General features: G+C 38.1%; 2 protein-coding genes across 3 annotated transcripts; one reads left to right on the plus strand and one right to left on the minus strand.

The window, feature by feature from the left end:
- Window positions 1-2,088: 2,088 nt before the first annotated feature.
- Window positions 2,089-4,356, plus strand: LOC147298169 (uncharacterized). The gene is made up of 2 exons (XM_086245193.1): window positions 2,089-2,525; window positions 2,979-4,356. The coding sequence occupies exons 1-2, from the start codon at window positions 2,089-2,091 to the stop codon at window positions 4,354-4,356; spliced, it is 1,815 nt and encodes a 604-aa protein (XP_086101319.1).
- Window positions 4,357-7,002: 2,646 nt separating this feature from the next.
- Window positions 7,003-10,344, minus strand: LOC147298170 ((-)-germacrene D synthase-like). 2 transcript variants are annotated; one of them, XM_086236680.1, is made up of 7 exons: window positions 10,167-10,344; window positions 9,679-9,958; window positions 8,659-9,031; window positions 8,309-8,530; window positions 8,003-8,141; window positions 7,630-7,878; window positions 7,003-7,511 (listed from the first exon to the last, which is right to left on the minus strand). In XM_086236680.1, exons 1-7 carry the CDS (start codon window positions 10,287-10,289, stop codon window positions 7,221-7,223), a joined length of 1,677 nt encoding a protein of 558 aa, XP_086092806.1. In that variant the 5' UTR covers window positions 10,290-10,344; the 3' UTR covers window positions 7,003-7,220. The 2 variants fall into 2 exon arrangements, with proteins under 2 accessions (XP_086092806.1, XP_086092814.1); XM_086236688.1 differs by having other exon boundaries at window positions 7,324-7,507.
- Window positions 10,345-21,049: the final 10,705 nt, after the last annotated feature.

Raw genomic sequence — 21,049 nt, forward strand, 5'->3', positions numbered from 1 at the left:
TTTATAAATTGTGGGAGATTATTGTTGTCCTCGGTTAAGCTTAAAGGAGGTACTCGTACAAAAATGTTCTCTTACCATATGAATAATTGATTAGATTGCCTTTTGATTATATTTACGTGGTTAAAATTTACGAATTTATGGTCTTCCAACGTAACATTGTTATTGGATATTCCTAAACTTCATATCTTGTATGGTTTGTGTGCAAACTTGAGAGGATAAATGAGATAATAAAAACTGGATTATTGTTAGCTCTGTACATATAGACTTAAGGTCGAACAATGAAATTGTTGGTGTCTTGTGTGATTGCCCCTTTACGTGTTTGATTTATTGCCTCTTAGATATATACTTTGTAAAGCTTGGCCTTGGTGCAGATACTTAAATCCAAACAAGTGGTAGCTGAACTCAATTTCTGTGGATTAAAATGGTGGAGCAAATACGTACCATGATAAAGTCAGGACCACAATTGGAGAATCTTGTTAATTTATCTATATATACATATATTGTTAAGACTTGCATGAGATGAAGCAGATAGTGTCTAGTCCAGTGACATGTGTGGAGGACTAAACATACAGATATCGTTGCAAAAATTAGACAGGGGAGACGTAACAATGTGTTTCATATATCATGTTGCAAATGAAAAAGATGCTCATGTTTGAACTCTGTTGACAAAATTAATTGAAATGGTAACATGTAGCCAGGGCCGGCCCTGACTTTTGGAAGGCCTAAGGGCGAAATCTAAATTAGGCCCTTAATAAAATATTTTTCAAAACAATTCACAATTAACAAGAAATTAATTAGGAAATTTTCAATCACATCGAAAAATCAATTAGGAAATTTTTGGTTGAACGTCAAGAAAATAATTGAAAAAAAAAAAAATTTATAGGAATATAAGAGAAAAATTAAAAGGGAAAAATATACACTCACAAACATTAATTACCTTATTGCCTTAATGGGATCTCTCTAATTTCTTTCAGATTGAAAGAGCCTGTGGAGAACACAAAAAAAAAAAAAAAAACCAGTTTTCCACAAGACTATATGGAGAGGTAAAGATCCGTCTTTGCCAATTCAAAGCAAACATGCTCTTTGAATCCAACTTTCCAGAAAAAAGGCATGTACTTTTGATTAAAAAAAAAAAAAAAGGTGTAAACCCAAGGGCAAAAAGGACCCACTTCCATGCAGATGAGGATGTTGGCTTGCTTCTCTTGTGATTCACGTGAGAAGCCAAAGAAAAATGAAGCAAGTTGGCCAAACATAAATTAAGGTAATAAAAAAAAAAAAAAGGTAGCTTTCAACTAATATTCAAGGAAAATTAGGTTGCAGAAGTAGAACCCAAATTTTATATCTTAGAAGGACCTAGTTTTTTTTTTTTTTTTTGGTACAAAGAGGAGCCTAAGCCTAAGGAAATAAACTATATAACTACAGCTCTGACACAATAAGTAAAAAGATTTAATTGCAGCAAAAACATTATAAATAAACTTAATAACTATCTTTTTTAATATATATATATTTAATATATACATAATATAAAAATTTGTGAGGCCCCTTGAAGGTGGGCCTAGGCGGTCGCACTCGGTGCTCCCTTCAGGGCCGGCACTCCATGTAGCAGTCCACGTACAGCTGAGGCAACATGCCCTCTCTTATGCTCAAACTACATGGACATCAAGAAGGTTAAGGCCAAAAAGGCCATATGCATGAAAAATGGGAAAAGAAAAAGAAAGAGAGAGCAAAATCCCCAAGTAGTGTAATTAAATAGTACCTTGTGGCCCCCCATGTCATCCATGAGTCTGCAAGCTACTGTTGAAGCCTTTAAAGTTTAAACTCTTAGGCCTTCCACAGTGGTGAGCTTGAGAGTGAGAGTGAGAGTGCCCTGAAGCTCTAATTTTGCTTACAGTGGGCCGGAGTAATGAGAGTGAGGGTGAGTGAGGGTTAGAGTTGAGGGTGAGGAGAGGATCCGGCTGAGAGTGAGAGTGTGTGAGTTTTTTATCAAAGTGGGTCCCACCGAAATCGAAAAGACGAAAAAGGGCAGAGAGAAGAATTAAAACCCTTCAGCACAGTCCGGAATTTTCTTGGCACCATTGTTTTGCTAAGATGCAACACTTTGTGAAGTGGCAACATGCACAAACCGACACCCCCACTGATGCCGATACCGAAGCTGAAGCGGTTCAATTGAGCGCGGATGAGGATGCCCCGGCCTTTCAACCACTTAGCGGTAGTCGCCCGAGGCCACCTGGTAGAAACAACTCCAAGAGGGCCAAACAAGTTGATACTAATGATGATGACCTTGCCGATAGTATCAGGTTTCTTTGCCACGGGCAGAAGGACATAGCTGCTTCACGCGACCGATTGATCAAAGAGCACACCGATTTCAAACAAAAGCAGCAAGATTATGAGGTCATGGGCAAGGACCTCACCAACATGCACGGAGAACAACGAGCGTTTTGGGAGGCACAACAGCGTGAGGTTTTGGCGAGGTGGAGGGCAAGTGCTGCTAACGAGGCCAATCAGGGCACGTCAAGCTCGGGAGGGTACTTCCCCAACACTGACTTTTCACAATATGACTGACATGTCATTGTTTTTCCAACTATTTCTGTCGTGTACTTTATGTATGCATTTTATTATGAATTAAAATAAAATACCCTATTATTAAATATGTCTCGGATTCCTTTACTTTTCCAAGATGATAAGATAGCCTGTTATGACTGATGATAAGATTTTGATTCGTTTAACTTTCCAAGATGATAAGATTCTGATTCGTTTAACTTTCCAAGATGATAAGATTGCCTATTATCACTGATGATAAGATTCTGATTCGTTTAACTTTCCAAGATGATAAGATTCTGATTCGTTTAATTTTCCAAGATGATAAGATTCTGATTCGTTTACATTATCACACCTAGTCTATAAATTTCACCATGTCGTGCCTTCACCAATTCACCCTGCTTAGTAATTGCAGAAAATTCGTTTACACTTTGCTTCAGGATGTCTACCCCCCACGATTATGATTCAGATGAAGAGATGTTTCAGGCACAACTAGACATGTACGATGACCAGCTCGCAAATATCACGGCGTGTGCCATGGCTGCTTACCGACGACATACACAACGAAGTGAAAGAAGGCCAATACATGGAGGCACATCCCAACCACGACGATATATCCCTCGAGACCGACAACTAGGCCATGGTCTTATTATGAGCAACTATTTCGACCCTGGAGCAAGATATACTGAAGAGATGTTCCGACGACGCTATCGGATGAAGAAATCACTATTCTTAAAGATGATGCAAGATGTGTGCAACAAAGATGTCTACTTCCAACAAAGACAAGACGCTACTGGAAGATGGGGCTGTACGCCAGAGCAAAAGCTGACTTCGGTCATGAGAATGCTCTCCGCTGGGTACTCGGCTGATGCCCCAGACGAGGGCTTCCAAATTGCCCAAACCACAGTGCTGGAGTCATTCAAGAAGTTCATAAGAGTTATTCCGGAGGTGTACGGAGCGGAATACCTCCGCACACCAACAGTGGCTGATCTCCAACGGCTATTGCGTAAGGCTAAAAAAAAAGGATTCCCAGGTATGCTAGGGAGTCTGGATTGCATGCATTGGGAATGGAAAAATTGCCCAGTAGGACAACAAGGGGCATATCAAGGCCATTATCACACCCCAACTGTGATATTAGAGGCCGTTGCCGGGTACGACACGTGGATTTGGCATGCCAATTTTGGTTTTCCAGGGAGCAACAATGACATCAACGTATTGGATGGCTCACACCTTTTTGATGATGAGGAGCAGATGCGAAACCATCAGATCAAGTATAAGGTTAATGGCAATGACTACACAATGGGGTATTATCTAGTGGATCGGATCTATCCCAAATGGGCCACGCTTATACAAACAATAACGAATCCGGTAGGAGAGGCAAGTCAGCTATTTGCAAGATATCAAGAGTCCTACCGGAAAGATGTCGAGAGGGCGTTCGGGATTCTGAGGGCTAGATGGGAGATTCTAAAAAAGCCCGCCAAAGGATGGAAAGCCAATGATCTGGGCTATATTATGAAGACATGCATAATTTTGCACAACATGATCATTGAGGACGAGCGTCCAGAGAACGAGGACGATGAATCGGACGATGACATTGACCACGTTCAGGAAAGAATCTCCCGGGCTGTGGCACGGTATGACACTGAACCATATGATGGAGGCCAAAGTTATCAGCCAATTCTTTTAGAGCAACGGCTTTCTCGGGTTAGGTTGATACGGTCAACAACACTCCGCCGGCAACTGAAGAATGATTTGGTCCAGCACCTTTGGACGCGAGAAGGAAGTCGTGGCCAAGCACAACGCCGACGCCGGCGATGAACGCCGAAATGTTGAAGATGTCTCCAATACCATTGTGTGTTTGTTTGTGTTTGTGTTTGTGGCTGTCGTTTTGTGTTTGTTTGTGTTTGTTTGTGATTGTTTTTTGTTTTATTTGTTTATGTTTATTTATGTTTGTTTTAAATTTTCTTGTTTTATGTTGGTGAAATGAAATAAAGGTATTGGTGGAGACAAAATATAGAATTTATATTTTAGGTAATAAAATTATAAATTCAAATATAGTCAATATTGACCTTATATTAAAGATCTATTTAAAATAAAACTAATGGTATAATTTTTATAAATATTTAAACTATAAATTATAACTTAACTATAACTTAATCTAACTTAGGCTTAATTTAATTATATACAATTACATTACTCTCAGCTCTTACTCTCAGCACCACTGTAGCTTCAGCACATATCACTCTCACTCTCAGGACAAAAAATCACTTTTCAGGCTATGTCTTACTCTCACTCTCACTCTCACCACTGTGGATGGCCTTAGGGTCCCTTGAGCAACCAATCAAAGAAATCTTTTTTAACATTATCTCCCAATAACAAAGCATGTGGTTGCTAGCATTGAGTAGGCAGTGGTCACAAGTGCTAAGGACATGTATTCTATCATCGTTTGAATTTTCATCTGAGAGAGCCACATAATTAATCACTGTCTATAATTACATAAATGATGACAACAAAGGTATAATTAGTATTACTAAAGCTATAATAGTGCAGGGAGGAGGATTACAGCTTCAATCGCCTAGTCGATCAGATATAATTTTCCATCTTAAAGCGCTTGTTCAATTTCACTATAGACATTCAACAGTGCCTGATAATAGAGTTTCAATATATACTCTAGCAGTTGATCCATGGCAGAGATGTCCACCTGATCATCAAAATGATAAAATAGTTATATATAACTAGACACCTGGAGTAGTAGTGGCATTTGGTATTTGAGCTTCACATGCTGAAACTTGGACAGACATAGTGGATGTTAGCTCAATCTTGTTTGTATCAAATTAATGGTATGTCTATTTGACACTGTTTTTAGAATTGTTAAATACGCTTTTAAATTATTGAAACGTCTTTAATAATATTTGACAAAAATAAATAAAAGTACTTCTACATTATAAAAATACTTTTAAGTGACTTTTTGATAAGTACCTAATCACATTAAAGTGCTTTTGCAAGAAGTACTTAGAACTTTTCCAAAAAATTATACTTGCTTATGAGTAAAACTGCTTTCAACAAAAATGCTACTAAATATAAGCACTTTTTAAAAAACAATGTCAAACCTACCTTAAGAGTTGGTTGTGAATCAAAGGGATTCGATGCTTTGCAATTTATATGCAATACTAAAATAGCTAAAATATAGTGATTGTTACAAGAAAATAGATTGATAGACGGCTAGTGGCTCAGTCGCTACTAGCAGAGAGCTGCCTCTGGCTGCATGTTGGAACATGCAAACCGAATTGCAAATCAAAAGAATGAATGAAAGTCACATGGGTCGGTGACTTTTCTTCTACAGCACACACTTTTCACTCACATGTTTTTACATTTGCATATGCACTATGCCACTATGCATCTAGCTAGACAGGCTAGCTCTATTATTTCGCCAACTTGCAATAAATGTAAGTATTGAATAAAAGTTTAACCATTTCCTATGTATGTACAGTAAATTCCTAATACTACTATCAATATCCCCTTCTCTCTCCTCCTATATTCTTTTCTTTCTTTCTCTCTCTTCACACACAAACATAGAGATCAACTTTCTTCTCCCTAATCATAATCTGTAATGATTAATTGTGGCTTCCTTGCCAGCCGCTCGCCTCGATCATAAGGTTATTTGCAGAACAATAATACTACAACGTCGTACATAATACGTTAGTCTGTGAATAAATGGGATTTAGCGTAAATTTATAAAAGAATAAAGGCCAAACAGCATTTTTGGTCTTTGTACTTTAACAAAATTTTTATATACATTGTCACATCATATTAAAAAAATAAATTGAGTTAATATTTTGAACCTAATTGAAAAAAATAATGAAAATACAAGATTAACATTGTCAAAATCAAAAGAACGAGGACTAGAATGGAAACTTCATTAAAGTACAGGGATCAAAAATATACTTTGGCTATGAATAAATGAAAAACTACTACGTACAATTAGAATTTTTAAATTTGCGTAAGAGTGCTAGAGTGGGTTAGTGTCAATTACAAGCTTATTTTGTTAATGAATAAAAATTCTCTCAATTACATATACACCTCAAAAAAAGAAGACAAAATGCTACCTTATCGTTTCTCATAGAAATCATCTAATACATTATAGGATTGCAGTTCACCAGTTATATTGGTATATATATATATATACAGGGTTAATTTGATAATAGGTTTTGGTCGGATTGGCCTTGGGTTGTACCCGAGTAGTTTGACTCTAATAACTCACTAGTTTTTATCTTCTTTCTCACAAGAGGTAAAAAAGATCAGGATTACTGACACATAATTGTTTACAGTTGCAGGTACAATAAATTTTATGATTGGCTCCTTGTCAATTTTGGTTGCTTTATACATGGAGCATTCTGTCAAACCTTGAGGCTTTCGTAGCTCTGACTTTCATATATAGAAGAAGAGTGCAGGAGAGGACATGGATGAAAGAATTCAAATGCTTCTCATTAACTCTAACTCATTGAATCTTTATTACAATCCTATAATATTATGACTTAATTCAGACATGCATGGTTTCAACTGCAAGGACTCACTGTCCTTGAAACAGTTTTAAAGGACGTACTGGCTCCTTAATTATTCTACCACAGGACTTATTTTCGTCATTATTTTTATAAGAAAAAGAAGAAATAGAAAATCTAAGGTTATATAGGCACGGGTTCGACAAGTACAGAAGTTATAAAATCCTTGAGCACAGTTGCATCATTAGTAGTGTAGCCATCATCATTCTTGAATACAACATCCATGGCACGCGCAAGATTAAGAATTGGAGTTAGGAGGGGCATGGGGACATCTGTAGGGTGGAGGCACGCTTCGTTTAGGTCCTTCCATCCGTCATTCACTTGTCTACGAAGTTCGATTATTGCTTCTTCTTCTGTGACACCATATTGTTTCATGTAGCAGTCCACAACTGAGAAGTCCTGTCCTGCCTCTTCCTTGAACATGAAGAAGAAACATCGATCATATATATATATATATATATATATATAAATTAATGTCATGAAAAATTTAATTAATTACAGTGCATGTACTATTTAATTAATAAGTAAGTACCTTGCGGGACACTATGTCATCCATGAGTCTACAAATTACTGATGCGGCCTTAACTGCTTGGGGGTCACTCAACGACCAATCAAAGGAGTCTTTTGTAACAACGTCTCCCATTCCAACAAAGGATGTGGTTGTTATCAATGGGTAGCCACATGTCAAAAGTGATAGGGGCATGTATTCATCCAGTGTTGGTATGTGTTTCTGGTGGATCCATTTGGCTTCTTCCAAGTAACCTCTAACGTGTTTTTTCATCTAAACAAATATCAATTGAGGATAGCTAGAGATCAATAATTAATTTAATTACCATATATATGACGCTGAGCTTGTAAAACGTACTTATATATAGACTCAAAAGTAGTAGTGGGAATTGAAATACCGCTTCTCTCGCATAGTGGATGCGATATAGTTTTCCCTCATTTGCAAGCTTTTTTTCGACTTCACAATAGGTTTCCAATAATGCTTGATAACAGCCTTTCATATACTCTGGCAGTTGATCCATCATAGAGATGTCCCACCTGACCAACAAAATAATAATAAGCTAGAATACATGTCAAGTGATGACTTAATCAGTTAACCAAAGCTACTGTCTGTTGCAATTAATAAGCTTCCTAGCTGGCTTGAATTAAAAAGGATTAATTATTGATGATCAATATATAAGAGGCCAGGTGGTGCTAATTCAAACCTATCAACAGCTTCAGTAAAGAGCTCTAGTTCCTCAGGTGTGCCATGAATATCATAAATGTCATCAATAATAGATACCAGGGCAATAATTTTGCATAATGTAATCCTGGCAGAGGAGTATTCGGGCTCAAAGTACAAAGGTAAAACCCAAATGAAGTAGCACTCAACCACTTTGTCTCTTGTAAAAGGTAGCTTGTTTCTAACGTCCAACTCCTTCCACCACCTGATCAATATATTGCATTATTAATTAGTACAACAGAACTATATATAGCATTTTCTTTAATTGTCACTAGTACGTGTAAGAGAGCCCACAGCTTTAACAAGTCTAAGTGATATGGTTTAAGTAGTAACCTTGTAATATCACTTAGTTCCTTTTGATGGAATTTCTGGAGTAGGTTGAAATCCAACTTTGCAAAATTTAGGAGAGTTTCGTTATGGGAATCGCGTTCCTCGTAGATAGACAAGTAATGTCTAGCTTCCACTCTTGGTAAACCTTTTCGAAGTGGCTGATTCAAGGCATGAGTTACTTGTTTCGAAAGTGGGGGGCTCAAACGGTTTGCTACCGACTCAAGATGAGTGGTGGCAAATGTTAGTGCCTCATCTAGTATATCCTCTCCACGTATCATAAGATGCGCCGCTTCGTACAAGCTTAAAAGTCCTATTACATCATTCATAAGTGATTTTTTAAATTTTCCATCATTGTCCTTGAACTTGTTGAACATATCTGCATGACCAGCCAACACATTACATGACCATTGATGAGATTCTTTTTAGTAAACACTCAAAATCACACGGGTGTTATAGAATTCGATACCATATGATTAGGTTGTTAGCAGTAGCTTACATAATCAATCAATCCACATGATAATGAAATAATGAATCACTTCAAATTAAATAACCAATCAATTAAAACAATAGTAATAGATCGACAGTAATAAAATAATACTTACTAAAGACATTTCCACAAAAGCTATTACAAAAATGAATCTTCTGCACATTTAGTAGTATACTAAGAGCTTAACTTTGTCAATAGGTAACAAGAACTGAATGTTAAGCGTATTTCTACTCAAGCACAGGGACCCAAATTTATATATACTTAGCTAACTAGATCCCACCTATTAAGGGATACTAACTGCTTACTTTAATGCTTAGTCAAACTTATCCACACTACAAAAGGAAAGTCCATTTTAATAGGGTATTAATTAACTTTATCTAACTGACTCTAGCTCAATTAAACTGACAAGTAAATAGATGCCACACATCACTATAATAGCCCAATTTCGTCTAACATAGGTACCAAACAAAAAAGTTACAGTACCGAAAGCATTAAAAAAACAGCGTTGTAAACTTGTAACCACTGAGAGAATTTACCGCATGGAACGTTAAAACCTTGTTGTCTGAGCAATCGAAAACGAAGAGCAGCAGTGTAAAGGTCATCACCATTTTGTAGGTCATTATAGTCAGATGAATTCTTGTGAATTTGCTGTAAAATTTCGTCAATCTCATTTTCAAAATGGTAGGACACACCTAAGCGTTGAATGACATCAATTAAGTCCAACTTTTGTGAGGGATTTGTAACCGGAGCCAATAGCATCCTCTTCACTACTTTCTTTAGTTTTTGGGCACGTCGCTCAATTTTAGTCTCCGTTTCCTAGTCAGACAAATTGAAAAAATAAAATAAAAATTAAGGTCTGTAGATCGAGCAGAGAGAAATTATCACTTGGCAGTACTTATATAGTGATATATATAAGCGAATGAAATAAAATTCCAAATTAATATCTATTAATTCTGAAATATATAAAACTAATTAAATGGCGCAACTCATTAATTTGTAACTATAAGACATTCATATATCTTACCATGGAAGCATATGATAGAAAATGATCACTCCAAATGCTTGGAGAATAGTTAGCTGAAGGTCGATTAACATTCGAACTGGCATTTGGGGTTTGAGCTTGATATGCTGAAAGTTGAGCAGACATATTTTTCCAAACTTGGCAGTACTTTAGAATGTCTAAATTCTTAAGTTGTATCAAAGCTAGCTAGGCTGGAGTGAGTGAGTTCAATAGCTATGGTTTGCTATTTATAGTGAAAGATGTGGATTCTCTACTTTAGAATATGGTCAATGCACTTCATGCATGTGTGTGCATGTTTATTGTGAAACATGTGGATATTCTCTACTTTAGAATATGGTCAATGCACTTCATGCATGTGTGAAAGATGTGGATATTCTCTACTTTAGAATATGCATGGTAAATGCAATTTTCATGTGTGTGCATGTTTATTGTGAAAGATGTGGATTCTCTACTTGTAGCTACTTCTTTTCGTAATTCCAAACCTGGGGAAGTACTTGAATGTCTAAATGCTTAATTTGTATCAAAGGCTGGAGTGAGTCCAATAGCTATGGCTGTTAGCTATTTTAAAGTGAAATAGCTACCGGGAGTAAAATGTATCATTGGTCCACATACTTTTATCATTTTCTCATGTTGGTCCACGATTTAATTTTTGTCCTATGTTGGTCCAGTTTGTAATTAACGTGTCCCAATTTATTCCATTCCGTCACTTTTGGGCTAACGTCCATCCATTTTCATCACGTGCCGCACATGTGGGCTTTTTCAGAGGGCAAAAAAGTATTTTCATGTGCCATCTCTAAAATAGTAATAAAAAAAAAAAGGAAGGATTCTGAAACCCCCTCCCCACACCCACCCAACCCTTCCCCTCCCACCTACCTCCCCCAGTCCGGCTATCTACGTACCCAATCCCTCCCCGGAAACAACCCTTCTTGGCCGCATGCATCTCTCTCTTTCTCTCACTCTCTTTCTTTGTCTTTCACTATATTTCTCTCTCCCACTCTCTCTTTCTGTCTCTCTCTCTCTCTCTCTCTCTATATCACTATCTTTCTCTCTCGGCGGCGGCTTCTTCTGGTTTGTGAAGGAGAGCAAGTGAAGGAAGATGAAGGAGGGTGGGTTTGAAGACATCCACTGATTTTGGGTTTGGAGAAATTTGTGGGATGATGATGATGATTGATGGGGTTTCTGAGAGATTTTTGTAGAGAGTTCCTATACCCTCTGCAAAGATGGGATTGCAGAGGTTTCTGAGACATCCACAGATTTTTAAAGTGTTGATTTTTTAAATTTTGATTATTTCATTTAATCTTGTTTTATTTTATTTTTGTTTTTTTTCTTAATTTTAATTTTATGTTTATAGGTGTGGTGTGTGGGGGAATGTAGATGATCTGTTCCGTTGGGGGAGGGGGGGTGTTGCAGAAAGGAAGATGAAGAAGAAAAAGAAAAAAAGGAAGAAGAAGAGGGGTGGGGTACGTTAGTGTTGTGGACTTGTAGGGGTGCTGTTGGGCTTGTTTTTTTTTTTTTTATTCCTTCTTTTTTTTTTCTTTTTTATTATTATTTTGGAGATGGTGGCAAAAATGTAAGGAAAAATACTTTTTTGCCCTCCCAAAAAGCCCATATGTACGGCACATGATGAAAACGGACGGACGTTAGCCCAAAAGTAACGGAATGGACTAAATTGGGACACGTCAATTATAAACTGGACCAACATGGGACAAAAATTAAAGTATGGACCAACATGGGAAAATGATAAAAGTATATGGACCAATGATGCATTTTACTCTAGCTACCAGCAACACCCCTAAAAAACTGTTATTTTTTTTAGTAAATAATTTTAAAGTTCATTATACTAAAGTGCATTTAATGTTAAATAATTTTAGTAAATAACTTTAAAGTGCATTTAATGTTAAATCAATCCACTTAATGGTTCAAAATGTTAAAATGTCCACCTAATGATAACTACACTCGTGTTTTAAAAAAGAGACGCAACATGAACAATACCAAATGCTTGATGAACAATGCCAAACGCTCGGTGAACAGTGCCGAACTCTCGATGCGCCCTTGTTAATTCTTTTTTTTGCATAGTGGACATATTGCCATGGTTGAATCGTGACAATCTATTGTGAAACTAACTTCTTCTTTTTTTTATTTTTTTTTTTTCACTTTACCCCTTGAAAGTAAAATCCTCCCACTTTGTCCCCCGAACTTTACACTCTCATTTAGACCCTCAACTCCATCCATGGGTTAAGTTCTGCTCTATTAGTCCCTCATTTCTCCTAGCTAAAAACCTCTGTTCTCTCTCCTCCACACACCAGCAAGCTTCAGGAGGGAGATGGGTGCTCCTCTGTCCCTCTCCCTTCTGCCCCTTCTCTCTTTCCTTTGCTTTCCACCTGAAATGGGTGTTCCTTCCCTGAGTTCTGTCTCAGCTGCTCTCCTGTTAATGGGAGCTCCTCTCTCTTCTTTGGGAGCTATTTTACCCTTTACTCTTTCTCTTTTATCTCCTAATCCTTTCTCCTGCAACCCACATTTTGAATCCCTAGATTTCCATGCCTACACCATCATCCCTCTCTCTCCTCCTCAGTACTTCACCTCTATTACCACTCTCTCCTTCAACCTTCTCACTCCTCAAACCCCAAATATGAATGGATCTTCCTCCTGCCTTACCCGCCTATTCGGCGAGTTGTCTCAGTGGGTGCCATGCGGTTCGTCCCCGTCACCCCATTACATACCCATCTCTCAGTGTTGTTCCATTTTGCAGGGGCCATGTTTGCCGTTTTGGAAGGTGATGTTTGGATCTTGGTGTTTGCCTAGTGAGTTTTGGTTTGGGTTTTTGCGCTTTTGTCAGGGTTTCAATTTGGGTTTTGGTTGCTATTTTGTGGCTGGAGTGCGCTTGTGGCTGTGGCTTATCTCGCTGCAAACCCGCGTGGTTGATGATAGAATTCGATCTTGGCAGCGGCTGCTCTTCCCTGTATCAGGATTAGGGATATCGTGTTTTCTTTTTTTCTTGTTTAGCTCAGCCTGCACCTTCTCTTCTTGAGTTGGGCCTCTTGTTTGGGCTGTTTTTCTCTTGTTTTTTCTTTGGGCCTTGGCCCTTTTGTTGTTTTTTCCTGGCTTGGTGCCTCTTTAATGAATCTCTTCACACTTGCCCAAAAAAAAGACCCTCAACTCCATCCATTATCTGGAGTTATAGAGCTCTGTTTTGAGTGATCTTTATATGGTTGTAAAGAGGAAATGCATAGCTTCAAAATGAGTATAAGATTGCCGATTTTGGTGAAGGTTTGATGGGTCAAAATTTGAGCCAAATTTGAGATAAAAACTGGACTAATGGATGAAGTTGACAAAACTTGGCTATTGAGAGTCATTTGTAAAGTTTGAGGGGGCAAAGTGGGATGATTTAACTTTCAGGGGGTAAAGTGAAAAAAAAGTTAGTTTCAGGAGGATTTAATTTACGAATTTACGGTCTATCAACGTAATATTGTTATTTTGCATTGCAATAGAATATTATTGGATATTCCTAAACTTCATATCTTGTATAGTTTGTGTGCAAACTTTAGAGGATAAATGAGATAGTAAAAACTGGATTGTTGTTGGCTCTGTAGATGTAGGCTTAAGGTCGAACCATGAAATTGTTGGTGTCTTGTGTGATTGCCCCTTTACGTGTTTGATTTATTTGCCTCTTAGATATATACTTTTTATAGCTTGGCCTTGGTGCAGATACTTGAATCCAAACAAGTGGTAGCTGAACTCAATTTCTGTGGATTAAAATGGTGGATCAAATACGTACCATGATAAAATTCAGGGCCACAATTGGAGAATCTTGTTAATTTATCTATATATATATATATACTGTGTTAAGACTTGTATGAGATGAAGCAGATAGTGTCTAGTCCAGTGATATGTGTGGAGGACTAAACATACAAATATCCCTACAAAAATTAGACAGGGGAGACGTAACAATGTGTTTCATATATCATGTTGCAAATGAAAAAGATGCTCGGGTTTGTCTTTTTTATTGTAATAAGAGAAATAGACACATATGCCTATAATATGGAAGATTTTTTTTCAAATTCTTAAACATCGCAAATTAAGTATTTTATGTCTGTATTTAAGGTGGGTATATTTAAGGAGTTCGTTCAGATTAATTCTTCAGTCCAACAAGAAGAATGAAACCAGTATTTTATAGACACTACAAGAAAAACATATTTGGGCGACGAAACTTTGGGCGACGAACATATATTCGTCGCCCAAATCAATTTAGGGCGACGAACAAGAACATTTGTCGCTCAATGTCATAAAGGTTTGGGCGACGAACAGATCCGTCGCCCAAAAGAGGTTTGAGCGAGGAATGTGTTATTCGTCGCCTAAACTTACGCGACAAACAATTAATTGAGAAATATATTAGGCGAGGAATATACATGTTCGTCGCCCAAAGTATCTTTGGGCGAGGAAAACATAAATTTGTCACCTAAACATGCTTTGGGTGACAAAATATTTCGTTGCCCAAACTCATTTTGGGCGAGGAATATACATATTTCTCGCCCAAAGACTCTTTGGGTGACGAAATTCGGTTCGTCGCCCAAAGGGTCATTCCATTTTTTTTTTGGTACAATTATATGTATGTTAATCATACAATGCGATTGTGTTTCCAACGATCCGAACCATTCAATTTTTAATTCCTCATTGAAAGATCAGCATTGCAAAAAATTAAGATTATTGGAGATGTAAAAGTTATGTAACGGTGCTCAAATGTATGAACGATCTAGAAATTGCTAATACTAATCAATGGAGTAGATGAATTCCGATTTGGGCGATTTTTTGCAGGAATGATGTTTGAGTATAAACGAATAAAATGAACGGCTCCGATCGTTGAAATTACAGTATAGTCTTCACAATTCTTGAATCGACAAAGTTTCAACGAAAAAACTATAGAATTATATTCTTCAAGTGTATTTGTATGTAGTAGATCACTTTTGTATTGTGTTTTTAACGATCCAAACCGATCATTCCTTAGTGCCCCACTCAAAGATCATCTATGCAAAAAATTATCTCAATTGGAGATGTAGAAGTTAGGTTTAGCATTTAGGATGTATGAACGATCTTGATTCTTATAATAATAATCGAACGGGTAGATGAATTCCGATTGAGCCGATTTTTTTCAGGGTTGATCTTTGAGTATGAACATATATGATGAATGGCTCTGATCGTGATAATCACGTTGTGGTCTTCACAATTATTGAAGCTACAAGGTTTTAACGAAAGAGTTAATAGAATTTTATTCTTCAAGTGCAAAAACCGTTCATGTATATGTACAACCTCATATGTCGATCGTGTTTTCAATGATCCGAACCGTTCATTTATTAGTTTCTCACTCAAATATTAATCTTGCAGAAAATTAGGTCAATTGGAGATGTAAACATTTGGTATCAGAGCTCGAATGTAGGAATGATTAATTTGTAATAATGGTTTGGGCGAGGAACTACAAATTTCGTCGCCCAAAGTGGTTTTGGGCGACGAATTTATAATTTCGTCGCCCAAGATCACTTTGGGCGACGAAATTTGTAATTCATCGCCCAAAGTACGAATACTTTTTTGTTTACAATTTTATATATGTAATAGCATACAATACGATTGTATTTCCAAAGATCATAACCATTCATTTTTTAATTCCCCACTTAAGGATCATCCATGCAAAAAATTAGCTCAATCGGAGATGTAGAAGTTAGGTAACGGTGGTTGAACTTATGAACGATTGTGAATTTTCTAATACGAATCGAAATATGAGATGAATTCCGATTTAGCCGATTTTTTGTAGGGATGATCTTCCAGTATAAACGAATAGAATGAAGGGTTCTAATCGTTGAAATCACATTGTAGTCTTCACAAATTGTTGAATCGCCAAAATTTCTACCCAAAAGTTAATATAATTATACTCTGCAAGTGTATTTGTATGTAGAAGATCACTTTTGTATTGTGTTTTTAACGATCCGAACCGATCATTCCTTAGTGCCCCACTCAAAGATCATCCATGCAAAAAATTAACTCAATTGGAGATGTAGAAGTCAGGTTTGGCATTTAGGATGTATGAACGATCTTGATTCTTATAATAATAATCAAACGGGTAGATGAACTCCGATTGAGCCGATTTTTTCCAGGGTTGATCTTTGAGTATGAACATATATGATGAACGACTATGATTGTTGTAATGACGTTATTGTCTTCACAATTATTGAATCGACAAGGTTTGCACGAAATAGTTAATAGAATTTTATTATTTAAGTGTAAAATCCACTGATTTATATGTAGAATCTTATATGTCGATTGTGTTTTTAACGATCCGAACCGTTCATTTATTAGTTTGTCACTCAAAGATCATTCCTCTAAAATATTAGATCAATTGGAGATTTAGAAGTTTGGTATTGGAGCTCGAACGTATGAACGATCATAGTTCATACCAAAACTCAACTTTGGGCGACGAAATGTAGCTTTGGGCGACGAATGATGTGTCGCCCAAATTCTGAAATTGTGGCGGGATAAAACGGTGCCCTAAAGTCAACGACTTTGGGCGACGAACATGATTCCGTCGCCCAAAGTATCTTTGGGCGACGAAATAATTAATTCCTCGCCCAAAGTTACTTTGGGCGACGAATTCATGTCCGTCGCCCAAAGTCTTTCAATTTAACCCATGTCTGGTTAATTTCTGAATTTCCCTCGCAGCTCACACTTCCTCTCAGCGCCGTCGCCTCCCTCCTCCTCCTCCTTCCCTCCACTCCCTCTCAGCGCCGGCGCCTCCCTCCTCCTCCTCCTCCTCCCTCCTCCTTCCCCCGAAACCCAAACCCCCCCCCATCGGCAACCCCCCCCCCCCCGAAACCCACCCCCCCATCGGAGACCCACCCCCTCCCCCGAAAATCTACCCCCGCCGAAACCCACCCCCCCGAAAACCCACCCCCCACCGAAACCCACCCTCCCCCGAAAACCCACCCCCACCGAAACCCACCCTCCCCGAGACCCACCCCCCCCCCCCCCCCCAAACCCGAAACTAGCTCAAAAACCCCCCCTGCCCTGAAACCAGCTCACCGAAACCCACAGAGGTATTTTTTTTTTTAATTTCTGTTATTTTAATTAAATTTTGTTATTTTCTGTTTTTTATGTTTTTTTATCTTGTGGATTTTGCATAAATTGGTTGTGAAATTTCTGATTTTAGTGGTAATTAGTTAATGTTGTGGGTTTATATTTTATGGCCAACCCGGCTGCAGCAAGCCCACCCGATTGTGTGTTTTCTGCCCATCAGCTTTAGTTTTTTTTTCAATGGGATCAAGTGCAGGTGGCCAGGGGAATAGTAATACCCAGGGAAATTTTTCAGGTCAGACTTAAGACTCAATCGCTCCTTCAATGTTATTTGACTGGTGTTTTTAATTTTTTGTTCTTAAATTTGTTTATTAGTGTTGAATAAATTAGTTTAATTCTGATCATTGTTCTTAGTTTGCTGATATTTTTTTATGTTAGATAACAAATTAGTTTTCATATAAAATTAGTTAGTTTTATATATTTTTTAATTATAAAATTTATTAGGTAGTTTGTATGTAGATTAGTTAGTTTGTTAGTTTTTAAATATAAAATTTAGTTTAATTACAAAATGTAGATTAATTAATTTGAGAAATATAATTTAGTTATAAGGTGAAAGGCGATGGAGTCAGCTCCCAATGATGTAGTTCAGCCATCCTCGAGTACTGGGAGCCCCTCTATGCCACGGAGGGCCCGTCGATCTCACCGCTCTAGTCAGGTCACCGCTTCCGCTTCATCTACTGCGACGTCATCCACTGCGACGAGGGGACCATGTAGTGGGTTGAAGTCCTCTCGGATCGTGCGCAGTACTGGGGCGCGGATTCCAGTCATGTGTGTGCAAAACGGCCGACGACCGTTAGATCCTAACGTTGACAGTTTGTTCTCGCATGATGTGGGGGCTATTATTCGTGCTGAGTGCGCCATGGTTGCAACCACTTGGAAAAAATTGCCGGCAGAGATTCAACACAAAGTGATCTGCTCCATGTCAATGAGTATATAGCTCAATAATTAATTCAAAACGATAAATTTGATCATTCATAACAATCTAATATTTTTTTCAGGTTAACTTTGACATTCAGATGGATGATCCCTTCACTGTCATGTACATGACAGATTTACTCATCAAGTCCTACAGGCAGTGGAAGCACGAACTACACGTGCATTTCAAGGGATTTTCGTCGGCAGTTGAGGCATTGGCGAACCCCCCTATGGAGTTGGTAGAGCGGTCTGACCAGTGGCGTTTTTTGTGCGATCATTTCATGAGTCCGTCGTTTTTGGTACGTTTTATCATCTTAAGACTTTAAAAAATCGATTATTGTTTTGTTATTCTATTATTGTATACATACACTAACATATTTATAATTTGCTTAATATTTAACAGAAGAAGTCGGTCGCCAACGCCAGAAACCGGAAAGGGAAGCCGTTTAACCATCATAGTGGTCCGACGCCCATCTCATATCGAGTGGAGTCGCGACGTCGGGTACGTCATTATTTAATTTAATACATATATATTCTTTAATATTGGTTGGGTCTTTGACAAAATTATTTTCTTTTTCAGCGTGGGTCGCAATTCCCGGAGATAGACACTTTCGGAGATATCTATGTTCATCCCGGTTGTGATGCGGCCAAGGCAAAACATGTTAGTTTTTTATATTTTAATTTTTTTCACAATTTTTTATATTTATTTTTCTAATTGGTTACTTGTATATATAATATTTTGAAGGATGAGATGGTGGCCAACTCAAGAATATATTTGGAGAGCTTGGCCGAGCAGCACCCTCCGGGTACTCCGTTGGAGTCGATTCCAGTACCCGATCCCGATGTCGGACTTCGTATTATGATAGACTCACTGGGTGTTAGGCCCGGTAAGGAAATACGCGGCATGGGATATGGGCGGATTCGTGATGTTCGATCCTTGTCTTCGTCTTCGTCTTCATCTTCGTCTCAGCCATCTGCAATCGTCGCAGGGTTGTCCGCTCAAGTGAAGAAGTTGCAGGAGGACTTACGAGCTGAGAGAGCGGAGAAGGAGGCGTTGTATGCTGCATTGACCAAGGCGATACCTGGGTTTGTCCCGCCACCATCTTCTCATCAACCTCCGTCAGATATGAATGATGATGATGCTACTAGTTTAGAATAGATTGACTATATATATTAGGGTTAATTACTACTTTGTATGGATATTTTGATATATAAATTTATGAATTTTGTTTTATATAGTTTTTGAATAAATAATTTTTTTTAAATATTAAATTTAAATATATAATTTAAATAAAAAAAAACATTTAAAAAAAAAATGTTTGGGCGACGGAATTTTTCGTCGCCCAAAGGGTGTTTGGGCGATGAAAAATTCCGTCGCCCAAATCATGTTCCAGCGAGGAAATTAATTATTCCTCGCCCAAAGCATGTTTGGGTGACGAAAAATTTCGTTGCCCAAACATGCTTTGGGTGAGGAATAGCTATGTTCGTCGCCCAAAGTACGTTTGGGCGACGAAAAATTCCGTCGCCTAAACAGGATTTGGGTGAGGAATAATATACTTTAGGAGACGAAAAAACTCCGTTGCGCAAGGTGTCTTTGGGCGACGAAATTCGGCGGTTCGTCGCCCAAACTCTTGGGCGTCACAGATTGGGCGGCCAAGCTCTCGACGAACTGAGTTCGTCGCCCAAACATTTGGGCGACGAAATTATACTTTGGGAGAGGAACTAGGTTCGTCGCCCAAACCTTTTTTTCTTGTAGTGAGAAGAGTGATTCTCTCAAGCTCTTGGCGGTGGATAGCCCGCGAAGCCAATGCAGCTGCTGATGCTGCGGCAAGGCTTGGATTGCAGAGGTTGTGCATGGAGTCCTGGGTTAACCAGCCACCAACCTCTCTTTCGTTTGTTCTCTCCAGGGATGGCCTCCCTTGGCCCCCCAGCTAGTTGTGTTAGTTTTGTTAGTTGGTTTTTTTGCTGCAGCTCCCTTTGCTAGTGTCACTTCTGGATACTAGACCGGTGCTGCCTTTCCTTTGTTTCCTTTTGTTTTATCTTGTCTACTTTTCCCATGGGATGGGTTGGGTGCTGTCCCCCATCCTGTTTTGTTGTTCTGCCCCTTTGTTTCGTTTTTATGAAGTATGTTTCAGACCCAAAAAAAAAAAAAAAAAAACTCTGTTGACAAAATAAATTGAGATGGCAACGGTACATCAGAAAAAGCATTAACTCTGTTTAAAAACAGGAACCAACCAACCATCAACTTTAGAAGCAACACCAGCAATCTGATCATGAGCTGCTTATTACACTCGACAAGGAACAAGAGATCAAACAAACTGAAGCCTCCAGCAAGCAGGGCAGGGTAGAATTGCTTTACTAATTCACAAAGTACCAGTTGCCACTTATAATGTGGCTTAAATTTTGAATCTCCTCAGAAGAATTCTAATTCTTATGAAGAGACTGATTTATTCTCATCATATCATTCTAAGAAAAGGAACAAGGGACCAAATTTTAGGCTTATACAGGCATGGGTTCAATAAGCAGAGAAGCAACAAAATCCTTGAGCACAATTTCAGGATATGTGTAGCAATCTTCATGCTTGTAAATAACATCCATCACACGCATGAAATTCAGAACTCGCAAAAGTGCTACTAAGCATAAGCACTTTCTAAGAAATGGTGTCAAACGGACCTTAATAATTGGTTGTGAATCAAAGGGATTTGATGCTTTGCAATTTATATGCAGTACTAAAATAGCTAATATATAGTGATTGTTACTAGAAAATATATTGATATACATGGAGTATTCTGTCAAACCGTGAGGCTTTAGTAGCTCTGACTTTCATATATAGAAGAAGAGTGCAGGAGAGGAAA

This window comes from Dryas octopetala, chromosome 1, assembly GCF_963921425.1.
Source record: "Dryas octopetala chromosome 1, drDryOcto1.1, whole genome shotgun sequence".
In the NCBI taxonomy this organism is placed as follows: Eukaryota; Viridiplantae; Streptophyta; class Magnoliopsida; order Rosales; family Rosaceae; genus Dryas; species Dryas octopetala.